We start from the raw sequence: 27,230 nt of genomic DNA on the forward strand, positions 1-27,230 counted from the left end.
AGACTACTGCTGCCCCCTCATAGAGGAACATGGGGGTAACAAAGGTCATGTAAAAGCATCAGGCAAATACTTTTATGGCAAAATTATAAATAGCATTCAAAGACAATCTGATAGATATAAAAAAATAATTTTCTGGTATAAGTGGAAATTCATAGGTCTAAAGTGCAATAAATATTAGTTAAGTTCCAATCCCTAATTAATAAACAGTAGGTACGGTAAAACTATTATGTGACCAGCAATAAATTAGGATATATTATGCAACCACTTTGCTCCAGTTAATAAGAAAGCATTAAGGAATTGAAATGAAGAATTGTGCCAATGCTTGTTGCCTAGTATTTTTCTATCCCTGGGATACCTTAAAGCAAAGAAAGGCAGGGTAACCGTGAACGTAGTCTTGTAAATTACCGAATCCTGTACTCATAAAGGGGGATATCTTATCCTATTATCCACAAATCATCGGCCCCTTGGAGTGGAGTAAGCAGTGATAAGAAGTAAAGAATGGTATGAGCTGAGCGGTGGGTTATAACAAGCTCTGGTCTTGGCATGGACCTCTGGTCTAATATCTTGGTATTCCACATATCATTAACTACCAACCCTGTAACCTATATGTACTTGTGACTGATGGGTAGGAATCTAAGGTTATTGGTGACCAATATTTAAAACTAGTTTTATACGGTGTACTTTTCTTTTTTCCGCTCTATATATATAAAAAAAAAATCTCTCAATAATTTGATTATACTGACCTGGGTCAGACCTCTGCTTTAACTAATTGGAATTATTATAAGTAGGCAAGAGTATTGTTCCTTCTCTCTCATAAGCAGTCTAATTTAACAGCCCAGTGTTACTACTAAAATAACACATGTAAAAAATGATATCTGTAAGGAAGGTGCCATCATAAAAACATTGTTTTCATTAGGAGGTCATTCTAACAAAGGATTAATGTTCTACTAAAAGTAAAGAATGCATTTAATATGGGAAAACCTGTTTGACAATCATAGGCTGGCTGGGAGATTAACGGGGAAATGATTGCACCGGTTTTTCTGAAATTTGTAATCTGGAGTTACTACCTTTAAAGCGCAGGGACACAGGCAAGATATAAAGAACCTGTCAAGTCTTTAGTGTCTATATGTATATAAAAAAAAAAAAAAAGATCTTCCTCACTCATGAAAAATGTCCAACATAACCCCTAGCAACAGAATACCACCCCTGACTAAATACAAAGGGGGTAGGTAAATCATCTTATAAATTAACCAGTCTGATAAGTATTCTTGGTTCAACACAAGTTGCCTCTTATGCGTTACTGCATGTGCCTTTGTTTTCAAAAGCAGATAACGCAGTACGATCACACCGATCGGACAAAAAGTCTATTGTATAAAATGAGGCTACAACAGCCAATAAATATTTATTTGCAGTTACTCGAGAAACATCATCTTTAAATGTAAGGACTCTGCCAAAGGAAAGTGGCTGCGGCTGAGTATTTTGTTACACAGAGGCAGGAGACTATATGGCCATGATCTCTGGAAAGGACGTTTTCCCGGAAGAATAAAAAAAAAACCCTGTAACCAATTATGGGAATTCTATGACCAGTGTCAGACTAGCCTACCAGGAAAACTCCCTGCAAGCCCAGGTGTCAGAGGGCCCTTCTGTTCCTAACAAGTGGCCTGTCATGGTCATTTCCTATATATGCATGGAGGAAACAAAGAGGTGGAATAGGTTTTCTGGTGGAATCATGGTTTAAAGGGATACTGTCATGGGGAAATTTTTTTTTTCCCAAAACACATCCGGTAATAAATGTTTTTCTTGCAAGTGAAAAATCGCCACTTAAATGTCACCTTTCTCTAGGTTTCCTCTCGATCTGTCGAGGTCTGTCATCATCCAATTGGCGTTGCTGCATTTTCTCTTGCTCTTTTTGTAACCTTTCTTCTACTTCTCGTTCGCGAGCAGCAGTATCTACTGGCTTTGCAGCGCCAAAAATCGAAGCTGCACGACTGGAGGGTGCAGTGCCCCCACTTGTAACCTCCTCTTTTGGAGCACTACGTGGTTTCAGGTTCAGTTTTGGTCGCTGAGTGGGACCCGCTAAAGTAAAATAATATTTTAAAATGATAACATATACACAGAAATGCAGTGTTGGAAAAATAGAAATACTGTATGCTAGTTCTGTGTCAAAACATCAAGAAAATGAAAACAATTAATATACAAAGGTATAAAATGTTATGGTGATTTTTTTTGTCCTAATGCATTAAAGTCAATGGGTGTTTTTCCTTATGGCAACTTTTGCACTTCTGCAAAGCTGTGGGTAGGGTTAAGTTTATCCTAATCAGTACTAGATGTAGTGGCACAGAACTTTCAGTTCAATAGTTCATTTTGGCTCGATGTTTGGACAGTGCCCAATTCTACATAAGAAGATTACAGACTTGAAAATATGTTTATAAGGCATCCTGCTATAAAGATAAGAATAGCTGAAATGTCGATTAGCTCCAAATTTTTAGCTTCAAATATCACCCTATTGTTTCGTCAGGCTGGCTTCTATGACAGCGATAAAAAGTAACATTTATCCCAAATTTAACCCAAGAGTTTTTTTTCCATCTGGCCCCTCCAACATTATCACTACAGATTAGAAGCCTTGTATCTAAACTAGAAGTTCAGGGGAGCATCTGTTCAATCATTTAAAGGCACTGAAGCATTTGGTGTCTAGCAGATGTGTGTTTATAAGGTATGTGTGTTTTGCTTATACTAGCATTTACTATGTATATACCTCGTTCTTCCCGCCTGTCTTCACTGCGAGAGTATCCATTCCATTTGTCTGATCTTTCATCTCGCTTGTCATCGTATCTATCTCCATAACGATCTCCTCCTCCACCACCACCTCTGTAATCATCATCTCGACGATAGCCAGTACCAAATGCCCTCCTGCTGCCTGCTGTGGGGTAAAAATAAAATCAGTACAAGAAAAAAAACCCCAAAAAAACCAAACAGGAACGGTTATGTTTTGCACCTAATGAATAGCAATGATGAAAAACAAACATGAATTAAGGTTTCATACCTCTATCATAATCCCTTCGATCGCGATCATCATATCGATCTCTACCCCTGTCACGATCAAAGCGGTCTCCATCACGCCGTGGACCATCACGGTAACGGTCTGATTCATACCTGTCACTGCGATATCCTGTATTCCAAAAAAAAAAAAAAATTAAAAAAAAAAATTAAAAAGCGACTGGGGGGGGGAGTAGAATATATATATATATATATATACACACTAAAAGCCCCTCTTAATACATTTTTATTGAACTCAATAATTATTCAAAAGCATGATTAACTTATTTTTAAGACCACAAAACGTACTGTCCCCATGGCTGTCATCTCCACGACGTGGAGGATTATCATCCAAGCTGTCTGTGCTAGGCCGAGCCCTCCAATCAGAAGAATCAGTCTTGTCAGAGTCTCTGTTGCGATCACGATCCCTACCAAATGAACGATCATCCCGTTCTGTACAAATCAATAAACATTGCATGAAGTAAACGGCAGATTACTGATAAAATCTAAGAAAGAAGATAAACTAGACTAAACTATTAATAAATCATAAATCCTGTGCAGTTAAGGTGAGAGAAAATTACATGAGGTATTTCAGTTGGTCTTATGTTGAATGAATACATAGTACCCAAATGTCCAAAAAATACAAATGTATTGTTTTTATGTACTAAACCAAATGCATAGCATGAATTAAATGGCAGATTACTGATCGGATCGAAAGATAATCTAGAATAAACCATGGATTTTTCATCTAAATCCAATAGAATTAAAGGAACAGTAACACCCCAAAATGTGTTTTAAAGTAATTAAAATGTAATGTACCGTTGTTCTGCATTGGTAAAAGTTATGTGTTTGCTTTAGAAAGACTACTTTAGTTTAAACAAATAGGCTGCGGTGTAGCCATGGAGGCAGCCATTTAAGATGAAAAAGGAGAAAAGGCACAGGATACTTAGCAGAAAACAGATAAGCTCTGTAATAGAATATAATGGTATTCTACACAGTGCATCTATGTAACCTGACCCTTGAATGGCTACCCCCATGGCTACACAGCACCATGTTTATATAAACTATAGTAGTGTTTATAAAGTAAACGCACCAATGCAGGAATACAGTACATTATATGAAGGGTTTGTTCACCTTTTCAGTTAAGTGAAATAGTTTATACAGGAGCAGTGACCAGCTCCATGTTGTAGCTCCCACCCTTCCCAGCTATAGTCAGGTGATCCCACTGGTGTCTAATAAAAGGGCAGCCAAGTTTGGGAGTTTTACTTTGAAAGCAGCAAGTAAGTTGCAGATAAAACATATATGCAATAGAATTCTTAATGAATCAGATGAAAATTGAGAGTAGGAATGGCCAGATATGGGATGACTGACGTAGTTGGCCAGTTCTCCTTCCCGCCCCTAATTTGCATATGCTAATTAGGATTCGGATTGGTATTTGTCCGAATCTTTCGTGAAGGATTCGGGGGTTCGGCCGAATCCAAAACAAGGGAAAGAAGAAAAAAAAAAATAGTGTGAGCACAACTTTCCCTTGTTTGTTATAGTTTATACAGGAGCAGTGACCAGCTCCATGTTGTAGCTCCCACCCTACCCAGCTATAGTCTGCTGATCCCACAGGTGGCTAATAAAAGGGCAACTAATTTGGGAGTTTTACTTTGAAAGCAGCTAGTAAGTTGCAGGTAAAACTTAGTCCCTTTGTAAAATGTACAATGAAGCAATAGAATTCGTAATGAATCAGATGCAATTTGAATGAAGAACTGGCCAGATATGGGATGACTGACGTAGTTGGCCAGCTTAAATTGCAATATATGGACAAACAATCCCTGTTTAGTTTAAAGGGTAAGACATTTTCAGTAGCAGTATGCACAAAATGTCTTAAATATATTGATAATGGATTGAGTGCGGAGGAGATTGAGGGTGTGAGTGAGTGAGTGAGTGTGATGTTCATGCCCATGTCATCTGAAGGGGACAGTTGTTTCTGGTGATGCAGTTTTGGGAGGATTTTGTATAACATCTGAATATGCAAATAAGGGTTTGGGTATGGTATTATGTTTAAAAGTATTCAGTTGCATATAAATGTTATATATTTTGTCGACCACAGAAGGGGACTCTAATTTTCCTCCTCCTATAAAATTAACTTTTATTAATATTCTTTATTCCATAACAGTTTCTAGTTGGTATTCATGCTTTATTTGTTTTATTCAACAAGCCTGAACAATAAAGAAATGAATCTAAATACTTTAAAAAATAGGCATTTCTAGAATATAGAGTTACCACCTTGAGTTTAAACTACACGCTGACAACTCCAGCAGACAGAAAACCTTAAATCAGAACAAAGATGATACAGATCTGCTTACAAGAAGCCACTCATGGATAGGGTTGCCACCTGGCTGGTATTTTACTGGCCTGGCTGGTAAAAATGATGGCTGATCCCAATGTTATTAATAGGGAAAAAAGATAAATATATAGCAAGTCCAGTATTTTTTTCCAGAAAAGTTGGCAACCCTACTCATGGAGTGTAATTTCATCAGGTCCCCTGACTGGCTATAATGCATAGCCTAATGGGTCAGCCCCTCCAGTAACTATTGTTACTTTACTGTATAGTGTGTATTTACATCCAGGGTCACCGAGTGATCGAAATGGGAGGAGTAAAATGTGTAAATATGTGTAAAATAACTAAACAAACATAAACAGCTCTGGAAAGAGGGAAAAACATTCTAGCAGTGCTCACCTTTATCTTGTGACTGATCAGCTATGTCCACTCTTATCCTTCTGTTCCCAAGAGACTATAAAAAAGGAAGGGGGAAGTCATGCACATACAGAAAACAATATGTACTTTTAAACTACTTGAACTATAAAAAAAAAAACTCATATGTAACCACAAAGCACCATTTTATTCCAGAAATGAAACTACCCATAGCTTTTTTCCTTCTCAGTTAGGCTTTCCTGCATAAAGTATGCCTTTTATTTTGCAGTTGGTTAGTGGCCTTTTCTTACTCTGGAAAGCTAATGGGATTTGGCAGAGAGAGGGGAATTCCTCAATTGTCATCCATAGACTCTACATCCTGTGCATGCTCATTGCTTCTTTTGGAAGCAGTAATGTGAACGGACAGCAAGAACTTCAAGAGGAAAAGGCAGCGCTAAGTGGAAGAGCTGTTGAAAATATGCATGGTATTTCAAAAAAGGGGCAAAGGCAGACCATTAGGCAATTATTTGCAATATTTGGTTAAATGCTCCTTTTTTGTCCCCTTCACAAGGAACTCTAGTGCTCACCAGTTATAAGCAAGTGATGTTTTCACCTAGCATTTCTTGTAAAATGGGTTCTTCACAGTCAGGTACCGCCAGACCATCCAATCTTTTACAAAATTAGCAACATTATAACTTTGGAGAACCACAAACTTCAATAAGTCATTTTTTTTTTATTGTGAAGTGCACAAACATGTTTTGGACCAAAAAAACTTAATCTGGTGATTAAAAAAAAGCAACTGATGAAGGATCTTTGATTCGAAACATGGCCTGCATTGTTGCTAATTTATTACTCTAACAGGCATCTGGAGCTTACCACAGCTCTGAGGGTGTTTGACACCATGATGCCAGACTTCTTGACAACAGTATAAATGTCATCTGTGCTGAAATAGTTTTTCTTTAAATAACACCCAAGGTTATTTATGGGCCAGGAATCCAACTCTGACACTAAATATATCATTATCAGTTTACCATTTTAGCCCATGTAGCAGATCTACTAAAGGACATGCTTCTGGTCCCTTTCAAATGAGTAAAAAAGTTTTAATATTTTTTTTTTTTTTTTTAACCGTTTGCAGAATGGTTTGGTGTTTTCAAATGAAAATGGTTTCCATTTTTTTTTCTTATTTAAACTTGTTCTCCACCTCTGAGGTGAGAAACACCATTATAATCTTACAGCCAAGGCCTTTGTTTTCCAATTTAAGCGAGAAAGTGAAAGAGGTGATGTTACTTATTTGAGAAGACTGTGTGCAAATACATTTGTTGCTGGTCATAGAATGCATTTCAAAGAGACTTAGGAAACATGTTTAGGCTTATAACAAAGCAAACAGTTGGCCATGCCCTCAGATACGAGCCTCTTGTGAAAAGCTTGGCTAAAGGAACAGTTCAATAAAAAAAAAAATACAGTCAGCAAAAAATGTAATGTATAATGGCTGGAATGACTGGATATCTAACATAACACTACTAGCTCTCTTGGTTTCCATTGATTGGTTACCAAGCAGTAACCAATCAGAGACTTGAGGGGGGGCACATAGGTCATAATTGTTTGCTTTTGAATCTGACCTGCATGCTAAGGACTTTCTTGATGCAAAAGAGACCAAAGAAAAAGAAGATTTCTGAATAAGTAAAGCTACTACAGTGGAACCTCAATTTTACATCCCCTGAATTTAAGTTTTCCTTCATTTTACATTTTTGTTTTGTGGTCTTACAGGAAACAAACAATTGAGGAACCGGCACACAGAGATAATTGGAAAAGGGGATTGACCCCTACCTGTTTAATGTTTCACGTGTTTGTGGTCTCACCTATTTATTATGCATAACATATTTCCCTGTTTTTACATTTTCCACCATTTTTTTCTGGTCCCCTGAAAACATAAAATGGGGGGTTCTACTGTATATGGAATACAGGTAAATGCAAACCAAACTACTCTCTGCCTCAGCTCAAAGGAGCAAGAAAAACAACTAAGTACATGTTATTTAAAGACCCATCATACAGGATATTTCAAATGACGGTACTAAAAGGGGACTTGTAGCCTCCCATTTAACAATGCAATATTCTTCTGTGTGCCCTTCTGAGCAATTTTAAAATGTACATTTTTTAAAACTTAATATTAAAGCTTAATTTACTTCGGTTGGTAGCATCTCTTGAAGCTTCTGTGCTCATTTTGATATCCTTGCTGTCTTAAAAAGATGGGGGCTTGGGTTCAATTCTGAACAGCGTTTTCCATATTTGCTCGAGAACTCTGGTTTCCGACCCTAGACTACTGTTTCTTAGCATTAGGCCATCAAATGTTGTAAGGCTACAACTAGAATTTATTATGCATATTACATATTTATTGCCCCCAAGATGACATGTATTTACCAGGAGTTGTGTTTAGTAAGTTAATGGAGGCACTGTTCAAAAACCAAACATGCTGAGTCAGCTTGAACTCATTGCAGTTCCCATACTATAGAAAACTGATTATTTTTGTAACTACCCATAAGCTTGCAGGGGAGATAGATAAGTGGACTCCGTTACAAACTATTGCTCTGTTTAAGTAAGATTGCAAATAGGGCTGAGTCATCCAGCCTAGCTGGATATCGGACTGTAAAGGTACCTCCATGTCCTTTAAGAGCTTTATAAAAGGCCAGTTGTGACCTGAAACACTGCTCTGTATGATCGGTTTAAGCAATGACGTAAAAATAGATTTGGTTTTAAATTAAGAAATTTGGTATGCTGCTCAAAATGAAGGGTAGTGTTACACAAGTAATTTTCTCAAGACGATTTTACATAGCAACCGCACTCTGTTTAGTAAGCACTGACAGGCATGTCATCCACTTGTCAGTGCTCATGCAAATAGGGATTTTGGATGCTAGAGTTCCTGTTAAAAAAAATAATGTGCTATTTTCTGTCAGTTACCAATATACAGAGGGATACCATGAGTTATGAAAATGAATAATTCTTTTTCTTTGCATCTCCGAACGTATACAAATCTTTGACATTTTATAAAGCTGGATAAGCACATGCCAATGCCTATTCAGGATTAGGAACAATTAGATGTGCAATTTATATGGATTCAACCAGCCAGCTATTGGTCTGAATAAGTAGATTACACAATAAGCAGAACTAAAGGGGTGTGCCGTGACACAAAAGAGGCGGAGCCGTGCCACAAAAGGGGCGTTGCCACACCACGCGAGGGGAAGATGAAGAAGTAAAGGTAAGTTTCCACCCAAGGGCAAGGCCTTTTGTTAAGGGTATTACAAATTACCGGCAGCTACATTGCCGGTAAATTTGTAATACCGGCCACAGCCCTAGTGGTAACCCATAGTGGTAAATCTGCGCTACAGAGTTTCGTCATTTTGTTACCAGTCCATATGCAGTTTATACAAATAGCAGTTATTACTACAGTTTATACTATTAACTATCTAGTTTATTAACTCACTTCCTCATTGAGGCTTAAAGCCCGTAGTAGAGAGTCCAAGTCATCAAATTCTGCATAACCAAAGCCTTTTAACCTCTCTGGATTGCTGGGCTCACGAGGCAGACGAACAGCACTTATCTAGATTTAAATCACAAAAATGTTATTGGCACACACCAAGAAAATAAATATGTATTGCATGAATGCTTTATTACTTGCCAATAACTCATACTTACATTAAGCCCCCTAAAGAATTTCTCGATGGATTCCTCAGATACATCATACGGAAGGTTTCCAAGAAAGGCAGTGAAAGGGGGACTTTTGGGGAGACGGCTTCGGTCCACATCAGGTTCACGAGCAGCTCGAGGAGCTGTAGGCAGGATGGATCGATCAATAGGGGGAGCTCTGTAACCATCATCATCATTACTGTGCCACGTGGTAGAGACTGCAAGAAAAGACATTACCAGCAACCAGAATACATGGTACCATTTTAATGTACATTTTTTTCCCCATAAACAAAAGGGGCAAGACATAGACAGTGTCAGTTACCCAGCTGCCCGAGTCATGTGACTTGTGCTCTGATAAACTTCAGTCACTCTTTACTGCAAGTTAGAGTGATATCATCCTCCCCCCCCCTCCAGTAGCCTAACAACAGAACAATGGGGAAAGTAATCAGATAACAGCACCCTAACACTGTACTGGCTTTTTCTAAAAGCACATGATCAGGCAAAATGACCCGAGATGGCTGCATACAGACCAAAATATTACAACTAAGAAAAAAAACAAAAAAAAAAACACACTTGCTGGTTCAGCAATGACATTTTATATTGTAGAATGAATTAGTGGCAGTTTAAACTGTGTAATTTAAAAATAAAAACTACATCATAAAAATAATGACAGAACCCCAAAGCACTCTCCTAAATAAAGCAGGTACTGGCCTAAAAACATTTAGTGTTTTTTGAGGAATTATGTATTATGTATTATACTGTACATAGGATGCAATAAATAATAAAAGGGAGACATGGAGTCACAGTTAATAAGAGGTGCCTCCAGATGTAAAATATTTACAACTCTAGTATCAGCACTGACATAAAGGAGCATTAAGAAAAAGCCATTAGTACCACAAGCCTTAGGCTATTGGCACATGGGCGTTTTGTCCTCTGTTTTCAGCTTGGAGGACACATGCTAGGAAGCATGGAGATTCTCTGAATGGCTAAGGTACTTCTGTGCAAAATATATAAATCAAATATTTGCTATAGTTTTTTTCCTTTACATAAGCACAACTGAATTGATTATGTCAAAAAGGGGGTATTTCTTCTTTTTAAAGGAGAATTCAACCCATTTGTAAAAAACAGAGTACCCCCCACCCCAGGTAGACCCCCTCCCTCCAGCCTAACTGCCCCCACCCCGGGAAATGCCCCATACTTTATACTTCCCCGTCGGGGCACATTCTGCCAGCAGAGTTCCACGCATCCATCTTCCTGGTCCTCGGTAAGCTGACTGGGATATCGGTATTTCTGCGCATGCGCAGTTGGAGCAGTTTGCAACAACTGCGCATGCGCGGAATTACACTGAAATTGCCGATCTCCCAGTCATCTTAACGAGGACCTGGAAGATGGATGCGTGGAACTCTGCTGCCAGAATCTGCGCTGAGGGGTAAGTATAAAGTATGGGGCATTTCCCCGGGGGCAGTTAGCCTGGGGGGAGGTCTACCTGGGGTGGGGGGGGTACTCTGTTTTTTTACACATTTGAATTAACTTTTAGTATGATGGAGAGGGTGATATTCTGAGACAATTTGCAATTGGTTTTCATTTCATTTCTCCAGTTTGATATTTCAGCAATCTGGTTACTACACATTACCATAGCAACCATTCACTGATATGAATAAGAGACTAGAATAGAAAAATTAGTAATCAGTAGCAATAATAATAATAATAATGATAATAAATGTATAGCTTTACATAAAAAATTTTTTAAATGGGTCAGTGACCTCCATTTGAAAGCTGAAACGACTCAGAAGAAGCCTGCAAATATTTCAAAAACTATAAAAATAACCATTTGAAAAGTTGCTTGGAATTCGCCATTCTGTAACACTCGAAATAAGGCGAGAACCCCCCTTAATTCTAGCTTTTATAAACATAATACATTCTAGTTAATTAAAAGCCACTACAATTATTATAAGACAATAATTCTGTAAAAATTCACATATGGTTCTTGGTCGTAGAGGAACAATAAATATGTGTATATATATATATATATAAATATATAATTGTCAATATCTTTAAAGTCATCTGCATAAATGTAATTGTTTAATATAAAATTTCTTTGTGATGGATGCTTTCTATGTTAAGATGCATTAATTTACACATAACTACTACAACAAAGCTTTATAGATACTCCAATATATTTTATTTTCAGGCATAAAACCTTCTACAAGGCTCTTACAAGAAGTTAAGCACTGCATTAAAACACAATTAAAAACTACTCACCATCTCCTTCCAAATCATCAGTCTCATCGGCCCAGCTGACAGGTTTTGGGGCATAGGTGCTGCCTCCACCTCCTCCTCCACCACCACCACCTCCTCCTCCACCACCACCACCACCACCACCACCACTGTTTCCATCGTCTGCTAGGAAGTCAGTCAGTGTCAGGGTCTTCCCCTTCTTGTTCTTCTTCTTAGCTGATGGAACAAATCAATTAATTCCTTTATTTTCACAAACCACACTGCAAACACAGAGACTTATATTGTAAGCAATTTTAAGAGCCAAATGCAGAAAACCATATCACATTTATCTAAAGGCAACAATCCCACCTGCCTTTCAGATCCCAATTTCCTATATTCCACTACTTACAGTGTATGCAATTATGTTCAACTAGATTTAATAAATAGTTTTAAAGTTATTGTGTTTGGCCAAATTCTAGGTGTCCAAACCCTGAAGTTGACAACTGAAAAAGTTTTTTGATCACATACTCTGATTCTTCTCACATTTGAATTGGCAAATTATGGTTCCAATTTGGAAGTCTGCAGAACCTTTTGAGGGGATTCGTTATTCAGCTAAATCGATGGTGCACTCCTAGTGGCAGAGCTTATATATCAATATACAATTTTGCATAAATCAATATTTAAGTAATATTTTCCATGGAAAAGAATGCCAACAATGCTTTTATAGATGTAGATCCTAATAGGCCAACATCACTAAAAGTAGACCTAAAAGTTTGGCCATTCCTGGTTTAAATACATAAAAGTATTTAATTGGCTTTAGATGACAGGCTGCTGTTGGCATGTTTATAAACAAAAAAACAACCCAATACTTCTCAGCAAAATTCTATTTTGTATACTTAGCAAGCCTGCTTCTCCCAGAAGACTTGCCTTGCACGTTCAATTAAAGACATGGTGGGATTCCAAGTGTTTTGCAGCACTTTGTAGCTCTATGCACAAAAGGCTCAAAAGGGTGCACTTGGAATAATCCCCCTTTTACCATAAACTGGTGTGAATGTAGGGTAGGGTTTTTTTTTTTTTTTTAAATTAAGGGTTTGTTTCTCCTTTAAGGCCTGTAAGCCATATTCAAATGTAGAAAAGTGTTGGAATGAGACACCCTGGGGTACCAAATAGGGGCTTTGTTTTTCTAACCCTATATTCGATTGTCTTTATGTTCCCAAATTTGCCTCAAACAATAGAATTGAAAACATTAGCACTTGCTTTAAGGCACTAAGAGTGAATAAATTGCAAGCCCCTGGTTGGAATCACTGGATTAACCTGAAAATAGGTGCACACAGGTGCACACAGGGCATTTTCTCTGGTGGAGTATTTTAGTGGGTGGAGAAATGCACAAAACAATTCTCGACATTTACCAATTCATTTAAAGGGGATCCGTCACCCTAAGAAATAATTCCAAATACTATTTTAAGATGTGTGTCAAGCATAATAAACTTTACTCACAGTATATAAATGGTTTCAATTGTTTTTTAATCTTGGAATTTACAATCACATGATACGGGTAGCTGCCATTCTGTGGACACAGTTATAAAGGTAAGCTTTAGATCATGCCAAAATCTTGTTTATGCATAAGAATGGGGCACCGGAAGCCCATGCCATATACTGGTTACACAATTAGGTGGTGAGAAGGGAGGGGGGATGTGAGGAGTGTAGTGATGTTTAGTAAGTGCAGAATGGAAAATGGAAGTAATTGCCTGCCCTGTCTCTATGCCTAAGGCATAGTGGGGGGGAGTGATATCACTCCAACTTGCAACACAGCAGTAAAGAGTGACTAAAGTTTTTCAGAGCACAAGTCACATGACTGGGAGCAGCTGGGAAACTGACACTATCTAACCCCATGTCAGATTTCAAAACTGAATATAAAAAAATCTGTTTGCTCTTTTGTATGGATTTCAGTGCAGAATTCTGCTGGACCAGCACTATTAACGGACGTGTTTTGAAAAAAAACACTTTTTCCCCATGACAGTATCCCTTTAAGTTCAATTAACAGGACTTGCCTTTTGTTTTCAATTTTACAATTTTTGAGCAAAGGGGGAAACTGAAGCAACAATGACTGTGCTTGGTGCTTGCAAGGCAAATAATTAGATTAACAGTGCACAGATAATCCCCCTGCAAAACAGACTCCTGCTAACAAAACAGTCACAAAAAAAGGGGGAAGGGAGGGGGTTGTATACTGGGAATCTGAACAACAACCTCACTAGGACCAAACATGAAGGAGCTGGCACAACTAGCCTCTATATAGCAGAGCATTTCTTCTATTTAAACATAACCAATTCAAATTCGGCTCTACACCCACTTCAAATACAGATTCACTGATTCAGTTTGGAATTTAGCCAAATCCGTATGTCTGACCAAATAGATTCCGAACAGTTAAAATAACGTCACTTTAGAACACATGATAACAGAAGGCACTAATTTCATGCTTATTCTTTTCTTTCACTTGAAAACTGTTTCCCCCATACCGGAGATACACGGGGACAATAGTTAGCAATGGACTACATTAACATATCTGCATATGTTAATGCAGATATAAATACATGTTAATAATAAAATACTAATGAAAGCACCTTTTTAGAAAAAATTAGCATAGCTCAAAATAGATTGCAAACTGTATTTATAAATATGGCATATTTTCCATTTAAGACAAGTAACACTACTTGCATTATTTTTTAATGAGCCTTGCCTAGCACTCTGCTACTTCTCATGCTGCACACACATGGGCCATTATCTCATTCAATTCAGCTTCTGACCAAACTGTATGGGTGTAAACCCACCCCACCAGCAGTTTAGCCAATCAAAATCTGCTGCAGCAAAAACAATGAAGATATTGATGTTCTGCATCTGATGATGTTGCATCTATAGCAGCCATACTCAATACCTGCGGGATTCTAGTTTGTGTTGCCAGTAGTACTGAAAACATCACACAGCTATGAACTACAGTGTGAGAATTTACAATAATAGGAATTATTGAGAGCCCAAATCAGTGGATGGGGAGGGAGTCTTTACAACAGTTGGTAAAAGAATGGGAGTGAGACTAAATTGCTATTCTTTATACTATACTGAAAACTACACTAAGGTGACTAAACAGTATTAGAAATCTCTCTCAAAAGGAAAAAAAAAAAATCCCCTTTTTGAAGTGCTCATTCAGTTGAGCGAATGTAAAAAAAAAATAAAAAAAATTATAATCTACAGTCTGGTCACTTCCCTATGGGACCAGACTGTAAATTATATCCTTATAATACACAAAAGCTGTGAATATCTTGTAAATTATATCCTTATAAACGATGAGTAGTGATGTCATCAGTTATAAACGGTGAGTAGTGATGTAATTTCTGTCACATGACTCAATAAAATTTGTGTATTATAATTAATAAAGTACCCCCAGTTGTAAAATATGAGGATATTAATAAGTTACCTCGGAGTTCCATGACCTGTATAAAAATACTCGTGTTTTTATATGGTCATGAAAATCCTCGGTAACTTATAATATCCTTATATTTTACAAGAGGGGGTACTTTATTCACTATATAATACACAAAAGCCATGAATATCCTGTAAATTATATCCTTATAAACGGTGAGTTCTGATGTCATCAGTTATAAACGGTGAGTTCTGATGTCATTTCTGTCACATGACTCATTGAAATTTGTGTATTATAATAAATAAAGTACCCCCAATTGTAAAATATGAGGATATTAGAAGTTACCTCGGAGTTCCATGACCTGTATAAAAACACTCGGCCTCGTGTTTTTATATGGTCATGAAACTCCTCGGTAACTTATAATATCCCTATATTTTACAGAAGGGGGTACTTTATTCACTATATAATTATAAAAGGCCGACAAATTTGACGCCGGTGCGCCCAAATTTGACGCCGGCGACCAAAACTTTGATGATGACTCCTCCTCCCAACCCCCCACAAAATGTAGATTATAATGGATAATATACCCCCTACTAGAAATTTATAAAGATATCAGAAGTCACCTCAGATTTATGTGACCTGTATAAAAGCACTCCGCCTGAGTTCGGGTAGTAGTTATGCACCTTCCTTACATAAGCCCTACTGAACGGGTTTGTGCCAAAGGGCATATCCCTTTAAGATTGTTTTGAGCTAATAAAAGCCTGCAAAAGGGACTCAAACATGAAAAGTCTGGGAACATCAAATAAAGCAGAGCCTATTATTATAATATACAAGAGCCACGAATATCCTCTAAACTATAACGTTATAAACTGTGCTTAGTGATGTCATCGGTTATAATCGGAGCTAAGTGATGTCATTTTTGTCACGACTCATTGAAATGTGTGTATTATAATAAATAAACTACCCCCTGTTGCAAAGTATGAGGATATTAGACGTCACCTTGGAGTTTCAGGATCTGTATAAAAACACTGCCTATTCACTATATAATCATTGGGTTGCCTAACATGTGGCACCCGTCAGGGATTATACATTTCCTTCTCCCTGAAAATGCTATTAAAGAAGAGCTGCTACCAGTGTTTTCCCTTATCATATGGAAGAGCAACATTAAATCAATAACAAGTAAAAGTGAATACAAAGTGTCAATGTTGTTTGGAAATGTACCTAAAAAACCAATTACAATACTTCCTTCCACTTTAAATGCAAACAAACTATTTTATGCATATGAAATCAAGGCTTGTATCCAGTTACTGACTGCACTATTCAAACAGAAATGCAATAGCAACAAATTCAAACAAACGCAACTCAAGAGATCATTGCCCTGTTCACTGACCAAGTACAACAAAGACTCCGCAGTTACCAACCAACCACAACAGCAGATCAAAAAACGAATGCAATAAAAAAGGTTGTCTGCAGCATTAGATCATGTTTTTAAAAGCAAAGCTTTGCACTAGCGAGCGAGAAGCAACACAGTTATGTCCTAAGGGTAACAGCACATGGGGCAAATAAAAAGTTGTCACCCATGGATTGTGTGGGTTCAGGTTAAAATTTGGGTGTAGGTAAGACTGGGGAAAAACTCCTCCTCTGCTTCCAATTCGTATCTTGCATCCAGAAGTTGTGTACAGTATGGGAAGATGCAGATCCTACAAATGGCAACATTTTGTTGTTTAGGGTTTGTTGCGGGTATAGGTTTTCTGGGTTAGGTGCGGTTTTTTCAACCTGCACATCACTAACAAACCCATTAATACTATATCAGGGATTCCCAACCTTTTGAAGCCGTGAACAACATACAGAAGTAAAAGGAGTTGGGGAGCAACAATAGGATGAAAAATGTTCTTGGGGTGCCAAATAAGTGCTGTGATTGGCTATTTGGTAGCCCCTATGTGGACTGTCACCCTACACTGAGGCTCTGTTTGGCAGTGCACCTGGTTTTTATACAGCCAAAACTTGCTTCCAAGCCTGGGATTTAAAAAATAAGCTCCTGAGGTCACTGGGAGCAACATCCAAGGGGTTGGAGAGCAACATGTTGCTCACGAGCAAATGGCTGGCGATCACTGATCAATATAGAAAAGCCAGTGGCCACAGCCACAAATGGAGGACAATCCCAATAGTTGTCAGTCGTCTGCCAAGCTGCAAAACGACTGTAACCCTTGAGTTGAAGACATGAATATACAGAGCTGCAGCACTGAAACTGAAACTTTTGGCTGGTGCAATAAGTTCAGTATATAAAACATGGCAATTTTAGTCTTATTCATTTTTAGGCTTTTCTTCTCCTTTAAGAAGGGACAGTCAGATTTAGGAACATCAAGTAACAATTTCTTACAAAAGCAGCCCTATCATTGGAAAACGATCAACGTGATCTATAGGTAAATTTTGATGTTCATTCATATTTTGAATAATATTTTTTTTAGTGTCAGTATCACTTTAAAATTGTCCCCTCTTCTCTACTTCTGACTCTTGAACTGCAACTGAAGGCAGAACAAGACATTCAGCTAGCCTCTACATACATTGTTACAGGAGTCAGACCTTTGCTGAGAATGGAAACCAGACAGATATTACCAAAAAAAACATTGAAACCGTGCCATTGCCATATCTAAAGACGTTGCTTAGAATGGCACTGTCATTGTGCAAGAGTTTTTGGGTGGAGCACAGCACTGCTCGCTGCTATACACTGGCCTGTGGGAAGGTGTTTATCTGTAGCCCCAGCATATGCGCGCCTCCCCCCCACCCCATGACAAGAGGCGGCCGCGCGCACAGGCCATGCTGCTGATGACGTGTCTCCGGCCGCCGCGTTCTCAGAGGAAGGACGACGAATGGCTGCTAGGGCCTTGCCGGCCGCTCATATTAAACAACAACACCGTCATTTAGGACTCTCAGTCCATACGTTTTGTTTGAGATCCCCCCCGCCTGTACAACGCGTTTAAGCATTAAACACGCTCGCAATGAGAACGAGGCGCACTGCCCAGGACCTAGACACGCATTGTTACTGAACTACAATTCCCAGGGTGCTTAGGGATAAATTACTTTACGTGAGGAAGAAAAGCAAATATGCCCCATTGTACTTAATGGTAGCAGAGGCTCAGCAAGCACAACATACAGGCCTCCCACTGATTGTTTAGCTATACCAGAGGCCAAGCAGCGGCCCTCTCTGTGCTGTTACAGCCCGAAAGGAATGCTGGAACTTGTAGTTCAAAAATCAGAGCAGCCACCTAGGCCTAGTAAGAATGAAACAGACCCGCTGTAGGGTAAATGTGGAACAGCATACAAAGGTCCCAGAGATGGCAGGCAGGGTGAAAATGCAGGGAGAGTACTAGGGGCAAGCTAGAAGCGCACAGGCCAGGGTGCGGCCTCAGTACAGCGGTGTGTCCGTGGCTGCAGATGGTCGCGCAGCGAGATTGATCCGTGACCGCGCTCCTGCCGCACGCCGGGCCACAAAACACACACAAGCCGTCACGCTACCGACTCGCCACGAAACCTGAGAGAGATAGAAGCGCGCAGGCACCTTACCCACCCCGCTACAGATCCGACCCCGGTTCCCCCTCACACACTCACCTGAAGCAGCCATGTTGGGCCGAGTGTGAAAGAACGCTGAGAGACCCGGATGAGGCGGTCACGTGCTCCAAATGCTAAAGTCTTTCGGCAAAGGAAAGCAGCGCGGGTCACGTGACAGGAAACCGCAAGTTGCACGTCGAGGGGACAGATCGCCATGTTTCTTATGGGAAAAGGATAGTTTACACTCAGCAACGAGCCCAAGACTTGATTTCTAGTTAGTTATTCACTATGCCAAGCTGAGCAGCTTCCAAAGATAAGCTCAAGGCAGTCGTTTTTCTACATTATGCACTTTTATGAATTTGTGGCTGCTTCTAGGGTTGCCACCCTTCTTGGAAGAAAAGACAAGCCTTTCTATTTTAATACAAATACTGGTCAGATCCTGAGGGTGGTCCTAAACATTTGGACAATCCAGAAGCAATACCATAACCTCTAAACATTTTGGTAATAAAAAGAGGGACAAAAAAAAAGTTCATTTACCACGCCCATCTTTGTGGCCACACCCCCCAATTACCATGTTCATTTCACAAAATGTGGCCGGTTATGAAAGTTTGAAGAGACCTATTTATCTGAATTGTTATAATTACTTATTTGCTTATCTCAGAATTGCTTCAAAAGTATCTTAGTTGCACCTGGTGGCTGTTCTGGGCTCTCTGCCAAAAGCCAATTAAGTTAGAAACGTTTTTCTGGCTGTTCAGTGCAGAGAAAGTCGGGACTTTTCAGTACAAATGCTGGACTGCGGGTTGAGCTGTCAAAAGCAGTACTGTCCCACTGCAAACTGGACAGTTGGGGGATACGTTTTTTTTAGGAGTGTTGCGGAAACCCACATTTTTTAGCCTGTTCAACTTAAAGGGGAAGGAAACCTAGTTGGCGCAAAAACCCCCCCCTCCCGTGTGTTGCCCACCCTCCCTCCTCCCCCCTGGCCTACCCGTCCTGCTGGGCAAATGCCCCTAACTTGTTACTTACCCTTCTGCGCAGGTCCAGTCCAGGGAGTTCACAGACGACATCTTCTTCCACGCGATCTTCTTCCTGCTTTGACCAGCGCATGCGCAGTAGGAGCATTTCGCCGGTACGATCTACTGCGCATGCGCCAAAAGTACATTGTGACTTTTGGCGCATGCGCAGTAGATCCGTACCGGCGAAATGCGCCAAAACGCCGTTCAAAGCAGGAAGAAGATCGCGTGGAAGAAGATGTCGTCTGTGAACTCCCTGGACTGGACCTGCGCAGAAGGGTAAGTAACAAGTTAGGGGCATTTGCCTAGCGGGACGGGTAGGCCAGGGGGGAGGAGGGAGGGCAACACACAGGAGGGGGGAAGGGTTTTTGCGCCAACTCCTTCCCCTTTAAGGGTCCTCTGTGCTTTGCCGAAGATAGCGACAAGTTGGTTTCAAGTAGGGATGCACCGAATCCAGAATTCCGTTCGGTCTTCAGCCTTTTTAGAATTCTTCTGCCAGGCCGAACAGAATCAGAATCCTAATTTGCATATGCAAATTAAAGGCAGAGAGGGAAATTGCATGACTTTTTGTCACAAAACAAGGAAGTTAAAATGTTTTCCACTTCCCACCCCTAATTTGCATATGCAAATTTGGATTCGGGATTCGTCTGAATCTTTCACAAGGATTCGAGGGTTAGGTCGAATTAAAAAATAGTAGATTCAGTGCATCCCTAGTTTCAAGGGCCACAGGCGCCCAGAGATGTCAACCAACCCGCTGTGCCACGAGGGAGATAATGATCCAGTCTTGTTTTTTTAGGCCTAAATTTCTCTTCAAACTATATAATGTAATGAAAAGCACCCCTAGTATATAGTGTAACCCCTTTAATGGCTGTAATTCCTGTTAATGTTCCACAAATACCTAGACCAAGCATGTCAATAATAACAAACATTTTAGAAAAATGAACATTACTTCAGCACATAAGTTGAGACAAAAGGTATCAGTTGATAACATGGAACAAAAATGACTCCACTTTAAACAATGAGTGCCACTTTGGGAAGTAATATAAAAGTGTTAAAGGACACCTAGATTTGTTTCCCCCAATGCAAGTGAGGCAGGCTAGAGAGAATTCCAGCTTTGTATGCTAGGAGATGGGCCAATAATGATGTCAATAAGATGGATGCAGGTAGATTTACAGAATAAGGTAAATATGAGCAGGAATTAGGAACTAGAGGGCATTATACATTTACTGGCAAATACTAAGACTCTAGAAATATCACAAAGTGTGAAGTGAGTATATTTACTGCCAGCATATTTACTGAAGCTATTATCCTCGCAAATATAGACTATTGCAACATACTGTTGATTGGTGTACCAGTCTCTTATCTTCACCCACTGCAATCCAATGTCATTGATGCTGCCTGAATGATCTCACTTGCACCTAAACAACTCTCCTTCCATTCATGTCTACAGGCTTTCTCCTGGCTCCAAGTCAAGCAACCAGGCAAAGGTTTGGTAGACAGAATGGAAGATGAATAGGAGACACCAGAAAAGACAGAAAAGCAATATAAAAAAAAAAATAATAACAATAAAATTGAACCCTCAAAGTGAATCAATTGTTTAGTTGCTGGGCTCAGTGACCCCCTACACTTCAATAGCATTTTCTGTTGTTGGTTAAAATGGCAGAATATGATGGCTAAGAATTCAAAAAACGCACAAAAAGACGATTGATTCAAAAGATGCTTAAGGTGGCCATACACGGGCCAATAAAAGCTGCCGACAGACCAAGTCGGCAGCTTATTGGCCCGTGTATGGGGGCCCCCGACGGGCTTCCCCGATCGAGATCTGGCCGAAAGTCGGCCAGATCTCGATCGGATGGGGTTAAAAATCCCATCGGATCGCGGCCGCATCTGTTCGTTGATGCGGTCCCGCGATCCGACCGCCCGTTTGCCGAACGCTAGGATCCGATCGTTGGGCCCTAGGGCCCACGATCGGATCAGCCCGATATTGCCCACCTCAAGGTGGGCATATCGGAGGGAGATCCGCTCGTTTGGCGACATCGCCAAACGAGCGGATCTATCCGTGTATGGCCACCTTTAGGATAGCTCCATATTTTAGTAGTGGGTGTGCACTCCATGGGGAGCATAGTAAGACTGCAAGAGTTTTGAGTTCAGGGGGGAAGGTCTTTGATGCATGAGTACTTGAAATTGGAGCAGGCAGCAGGAGGAGGACGAACCTGGGCTAATGGTTTGTATAAGGGTACTAGCACACCATGTGTGTGTTTTCTCCACCAGTGGCCAAAACTGCCATGTGTGTGTTTGCAGTAAGGAGGCAACTGCTAGAATTTCAGCCAGAAAATGTACAACTAAGCGCAGGGCTGTTTCATCTGTTCCAACATTTTGTCCCTTGTTAAGAAACCGCATGGTGTGGTTATGAATGAGTGCATGGCACAAAATGTGTCACGCATGTTTTAGCTACGTTCTAATTGCTGTTCTAATTGATTGGTGATCTAGTGGAGTGCACATTCTTAAGATTCATGGTGTGCCATTACCCTAACTCAGCTGAACACATGGATGCGTCACTACTCTAAGTAGCTGGATCGATAGGTATGTATTGGTTTCGGTCTGGGCATACAGCCAGTTCCTTCAGAGCAAAAGGAAGTATGCTCAGATTTGCATTAATTGCACTAATTTGGCTGCCTGCCCAGACCAAAAAGACACAACAGGAAACCTCTGCTTTAAAGGGGTTGTTCACCTTTAAATTAACTTTTAGTATGATGCAGAGAGTGATATTCTGAAACACTTTGCAATTGGTTTTCATTTTGTATTATGTGTGGTTTTTGAGTTATTTAGATTTTTATTCAGCAGCTCTCCAGTTTGCAAGTTCAGCAATCTGGTTGCTAGGGTCCAAATTATCCTAGCAACTATGCATTGATGTAAATTAGAGACTGTAATATAAATAGGATAGAATATATTTGTAGCATTACAGAACATTTGGTCAGTGCCCCCCATTTGAAAGCTGGAAATAGTCAGCAGAAAAAGACAAAAAATTCCAAAACTATAAAAAAAGAAAATATATAGGCCAGCTGAAAAGTTGTGTTGGATAAGCCGCACTAAGTTAACTTAAAGGTGAACCACCCCTTTAAGGTAATAAGATATTCTCCAGCTTTGCTCCTCCTGTATACAGTAGGTGCCCTCTATGAATCTGTATGACAGAAGTTCCTAGAGTCGATGCCATTTTTTTGCATTTGTGTATGTCTTGCTTATTTAAAAATATATGTATATATCTTTGCAACCAAATCCCACAGTCCAGTGCTTTAGTACTGCCAGATCCTGCAGGGAAGTACTGGAGACCAGGAGGGTTCACTAACCTTTCAACAAGAACATATATATATATTGTAATGGATAAAGGACATGAATTTAAACGGGTTTGGGAATTCATTAGTGCAGGTATCATCAATACACAGCCAAAGGTCAAGGCTATCCACACTTAGGGATTGTCATGGTCAGGGCAAAGCCCAGATATGTAATTAGCTCCCTTTGCTGTTACTTCTTTTCTATGGTCAAGCAAGACAAAACAGAATCCCCAGTAATTATTTAAAAAGATCTCTGCAACGTTTTACATTATTTATTTATACCTCTATCATCAGGTAATATCCAAGTCCTAAGTGAAATACTAGAAAAGTTGGCTAACCTGGATCAGCACACTATATGGGCAACATTGTAGTTCCCAGAGTTGGGTTGGCTGGATAGGCTAAAGCCCAACACAAATGAGTCCAAAACTTTTGGCACTGGATAGATGCTGCAGGCTTGACTGATACCTGTGGCAAAATCTGCAAACTAAGCTATTAACATGCTACTCCGTGGCATATGTGGCACACACTGACTTGCAACAGCTGGTGGAGACAGCATCAGTATTGGTAAACAATCATCTGAAAACGTGGTCTGGGTTGCAGATAAGGCCTTTCTTTGTGGTATATATATTTCAGTAATCAAAAATGTGAAAATGGCTTTACTTTGGCCCATGTGCTTGAAAATTGTGGTGGAAGGGGACTTGGATAGCAGCTCCTCAGAGGAAAAAAAAGCAACACAAATTGCCATTACATCCATGAAATTACATCTCCCACACAGCAGTTCAGTGGGTGACTGGAGAGGATGGGGTGCTTATCACAGAACTTGAGAGGTCACAAACAGCAGCTCTGTACAATACTTTCAACAAATATACACTACAACTCCCTCTGGATACCTTACAGAGCTTTTAGGATACCTCAATAAGATTACATTCTGCATCTGGAGATGGATATAACATCTGATGCATTTATTGTACCTTTCAGGGGTTCTTCTAGGCCACATGATACCCCTAAGCTCCTCTCCTGGTTTAATAAGGTTACAGAGAAGCACTTGGTCTCAGAAAAATGTTATATGGCCTATATAACAGTAATCCCCTACAGAGATGTGACTAAGACCTGCACATCTAACTGTACAGTGATTTTTATATTTAAAAATGTAATTGAAGAGGGTGTACATAGAAATCTATGCTGCAGATATAGAAATTAGGCAACTAATTAGCTTGACAATGCTGAACAAAGGGTGGAGGTTTAGACACCACCAAAAACATTTTTTAAGGTGGCCATACACAATTACGATCTTTCCTAGGACCATTGGTCATAGACATTTAGAATTGAATTGTTGGATATACAAGTAGAAACAATAGAATTCTACCTATATCTGATGATTTAGCAGTAACTCTGGCCAAATGCTCAGTTGCCTTCAAAGGCGCCCAATCAAAATTTTCCATCTTGCCCTAGTTGCCGGGTTGGACTGATGTCCAACTCGTTTGCTGAGATCGGTCAGCCCGTCTCCTGCCATACACCTAATATCGTATGAAACTACTGTATCTGTGCATTTATGACCACGTTTACAGTGAAGTGGCAGTACTTCTGAGAGGGTTTTGTCCAATTAACTTGGGGCCTCAATTCACTACAGGCTTTATATGCACACCACTAATCTAAAGTTTTGGTTAACTGCAGACTTTTTGATAGGTTTCAACTGGAGCAAGGCATGTGGCTGGGTTGCCTCACCCTTCTGTTTTCTCTGGCAATTGAGCCCCAGGCTATTCAAATAAGAGAATTTAGAGAGTAAACAAGATTGGTGGAGTGATTGAAAAATATAACTGTATGGTAACAACATGCTAATATGGGTTGCTAGTCTCGGTGGGGCTGTAGATGTGCTCTTCTACGTGGAGTCAGATTTTGGGAATTTTTCTGAACTACAAATCGACTAGACTAAGGGGGGTACTTACTATCATCCACTACCCTAACTCATTTATCAAATAAGCAGATCAAAAATGTCGGTGCAGGGTCTTGACAAAATCAAACAAAATTTTTTCAGATTTGACGACCAAATCACTTGATTTTTTCGAGTTGTCGCCAGAAACCCCTAATTTTTCAGATTATACTACGAAACCCAGCACAGATCACAACATCTACAAGTTGTAAATGGGACACCTATCATTGGCTTCTTTATAACCTCGACAGTTTTTAGCTGGAGTATTTTAGGATTCAGCTTTGGCTTATAATAAATCTCAAAACATTTGAGGTTTTTTTCCCCAGAAAAATTTAAGTCTTCCTTTAAACTTGACCAGAATGGGTGGGTGAGAGGCCCCATCTGGCTCTTTGCGCACCCGTGACTTTTGCATGACTAGACAACTATGCACTAATTCTTGAGTTGCCTGTAGCAGGGTCATTTCTGTCCCTTGACATGCTTTTCTACCGGAGACCAACAAAGATCTTCAACACCACTACCCCAATGAATTTATTTATTGTTTTGAGATTGCAGATAACAAAAACAATCTAAACCATTTTGAGGCTCTCCCAGACATAAATAGGTCTGCTGGGTATGGAGTAAAATGCTGAGAGATATCACTGTGAATGGTACCAGAAAAAATTTAATGATCTTAGACTGTAAGCTCTATGGGGCAGGGACCTCCTTCCCAGTTTGTCTCTTACCTCATAGCACTTAAACTCTTTGTCCTGATATTAATTCATTGTATATTTATTGTGTGATTTGTCATCCCCGTGTATATTTTAATATATTGTGTACTTTAATGCATTTTACAGCGCTGCGGCTCCTTAACAGTGCTTTACAAATAAAGTTATACATACATACATATACGACTTCCACCTTCCTGCTGGGAGGTTCTTTTGATACCTGCGGCTACACAATGCATTTCATTTGCATTTTCACAGTAGGACAGTTGAACGGGTTAAAACAACCTTAGAATTATATTTACTTAGACCTGACTTATCTTGACCACCTTCGCGGTGCTGCACTATAGTAACATGTGGGATTGATTTGGGTACCTTTTACCATTTATTTTTGGAGTGTCCAATGAAAGTACTAAAAAACACAGAGGAACCACATGATCTTCCAAACATAATCCCACCCAGCCTGTGTCTTTTGAGAAGTACTTGGTTGCTGGGGTCCAAATTACCCTAGCAACCCATCATTGATTTAAAATAAGAGACTGGAATATTAATAGGAGAGGGCCATAATAGAAAGATGAGTAATAAAAAGTAGCAAAAACAACATGAACTGCAGTAACATGCATGCCTCAATGTTTTGTCTAAGCTGACCATCTTGGCTAATCAGCCTAATTATTTACTTATAGTACAGGAACTGTAAACCTTCAAAACGCTTGCAATTTCAATGAATTATTGGTTTCCTTGTTTTCAATAAAGGATACATTTTTACACTGCTAATCTAATGAAACTGACACAACATCGCCACATACTGGTCATTTTTGCCAACTGGCCTGACCGTCAAGATATAATTTTAGGCATCTCTGATATTTCAATGTTTCTGATTTTCTCTACTGAAATTTTCTACTGGTTGTCAGACAGGTCAGCAGAACTGAACAGAATGTGGTGCTGTTGCACCCGTTTAATTATTTTAGAAGCGTTAAAGGGGTGGTTCACCTTTAAGTTAACTTTTAGTATGTTATAGAATGGCTAATTCTAAGCAACATTTCAATTGGCCTTCCTTTTTTCTTTCTTATAGTTTTTCAATTATTTGCCTTCTTTTACTTCTGACTCTCTCCGACTTTCAAATGGGGGGGGGGGTCACTGACCCCACCTAAAAACAAATGCTCTGTCAAGCTACAGCTGTATTGTTATTGCTACATTTTATTACTCATCTTTCTATTCAGGCCCTCTCCTGTTCATATTCCAGTCTCTTATTCAAATCGTATAGAAATGGGAAATGGCCATGATATAGACAAAAGCAGCACAAGCCAACAGTGGGGGTTTATTGTGTCAGAAAGTGGATACACAACATTTCGGGAGTGTGACCCAGGGACTTTGGATAGTTTATTACTAAGTGCAAATACAATCCAGGAGTCCGTGTGGTTAGATCCATTAGTAGTCTATAAATTCAGAGTCTCTCTAAGGACAAAATGTAGTTTAATTTTATATCAATATCTAAAAGGCAACGATTTGAGCCGGAAACACAAACATTGTTACCAGGTACAGTAAATGACAAGTTACAAAAGCTGCTCCACAGAATAAGCAACATATAATTGTATCAGTTTATGTTTTCCTGGAACAGTGAAAAACAAAATACTTAAATAACATGCTAGACTAAACTGTCCTTATAAAGGGCACCT

At 39.5% G+C, this 27,230-nt stretch overlaps 1 protein-coding gene across 2 annotated transcripts in view; it reads right to left on the bottom strand.

Annotated features, from left to right (window-relative positions):
• The window catches only part of eif4b.L (eukaryotic translation initiation factor 4B L homeolog), a 40,945-nt gene extending 22,162 nt beyond the window's left edge, over positions 1 to 18,783 (bottom strand). The window contains exons 1-9 of one of the 2 annotated variants that reach the window (XM_041582596.1): positions 18,642 to 18,783; positions 11,663 to 11,854; positions 9,410 to 9,618; positions 9,198 to 9,314; positions 5,765 to 5,819; positions 3,346 to 3,489; positions 3,044 to 3,169; positions 2,756 to 2,917; positions 1,833 to 2,076 (exon numbers count right to left, since the gene is read on the bottom strand). In XM_041582596.1, coding sequence (XP_041438530.1) covers positions 1,833 to 2,076; positions 2,756 to 2,917; positions 3,044 to 3,169; positions 3,346 to 3,489; positions 5,765 to 5,819; positions 9,198 to 9,314; positions 9,410 to 9,618; positions 11,663 to 11,854; positions 18,642 to 18,654 — 1,262 coding nt within the window. In that variant the 5' untranslated portion in view covers positions 18,655 to 18,783. Of the gene's footprint in view, positions 1 to 1,832; positions 2,077 to 2,755; positions 2,921 to 3,043; positions 3,170 to 3,345; positions 3,490 to 5,764; positions 5,820 to 9,197; positions 9,315 to 9,409; positions 9,619 to 11,662; positions 11,855 to 18,641 lie in introns of both variants that reach the window. The other variant, XM_018247586.2, reaches the window with a different exon arrangement.
• Between the last annotated feature and the right edge of the window lie 8,447 nt (positions 18,784 to 27,230).

This window comes from Xenopus laevis, chromosome 2L (assembly GCF_017654675.1).
Source record: "Xenopus laevis strain J_2021 chromosome 2L, Xenopus_laevis_v10.1, whole genome shotgun sequence".
Taxonomy (NCBI): Eukaryota; Metazoa; Chordata; class Amphibia; order Anura; family Pipidae; genus Xenopus; species Xenopus laevis.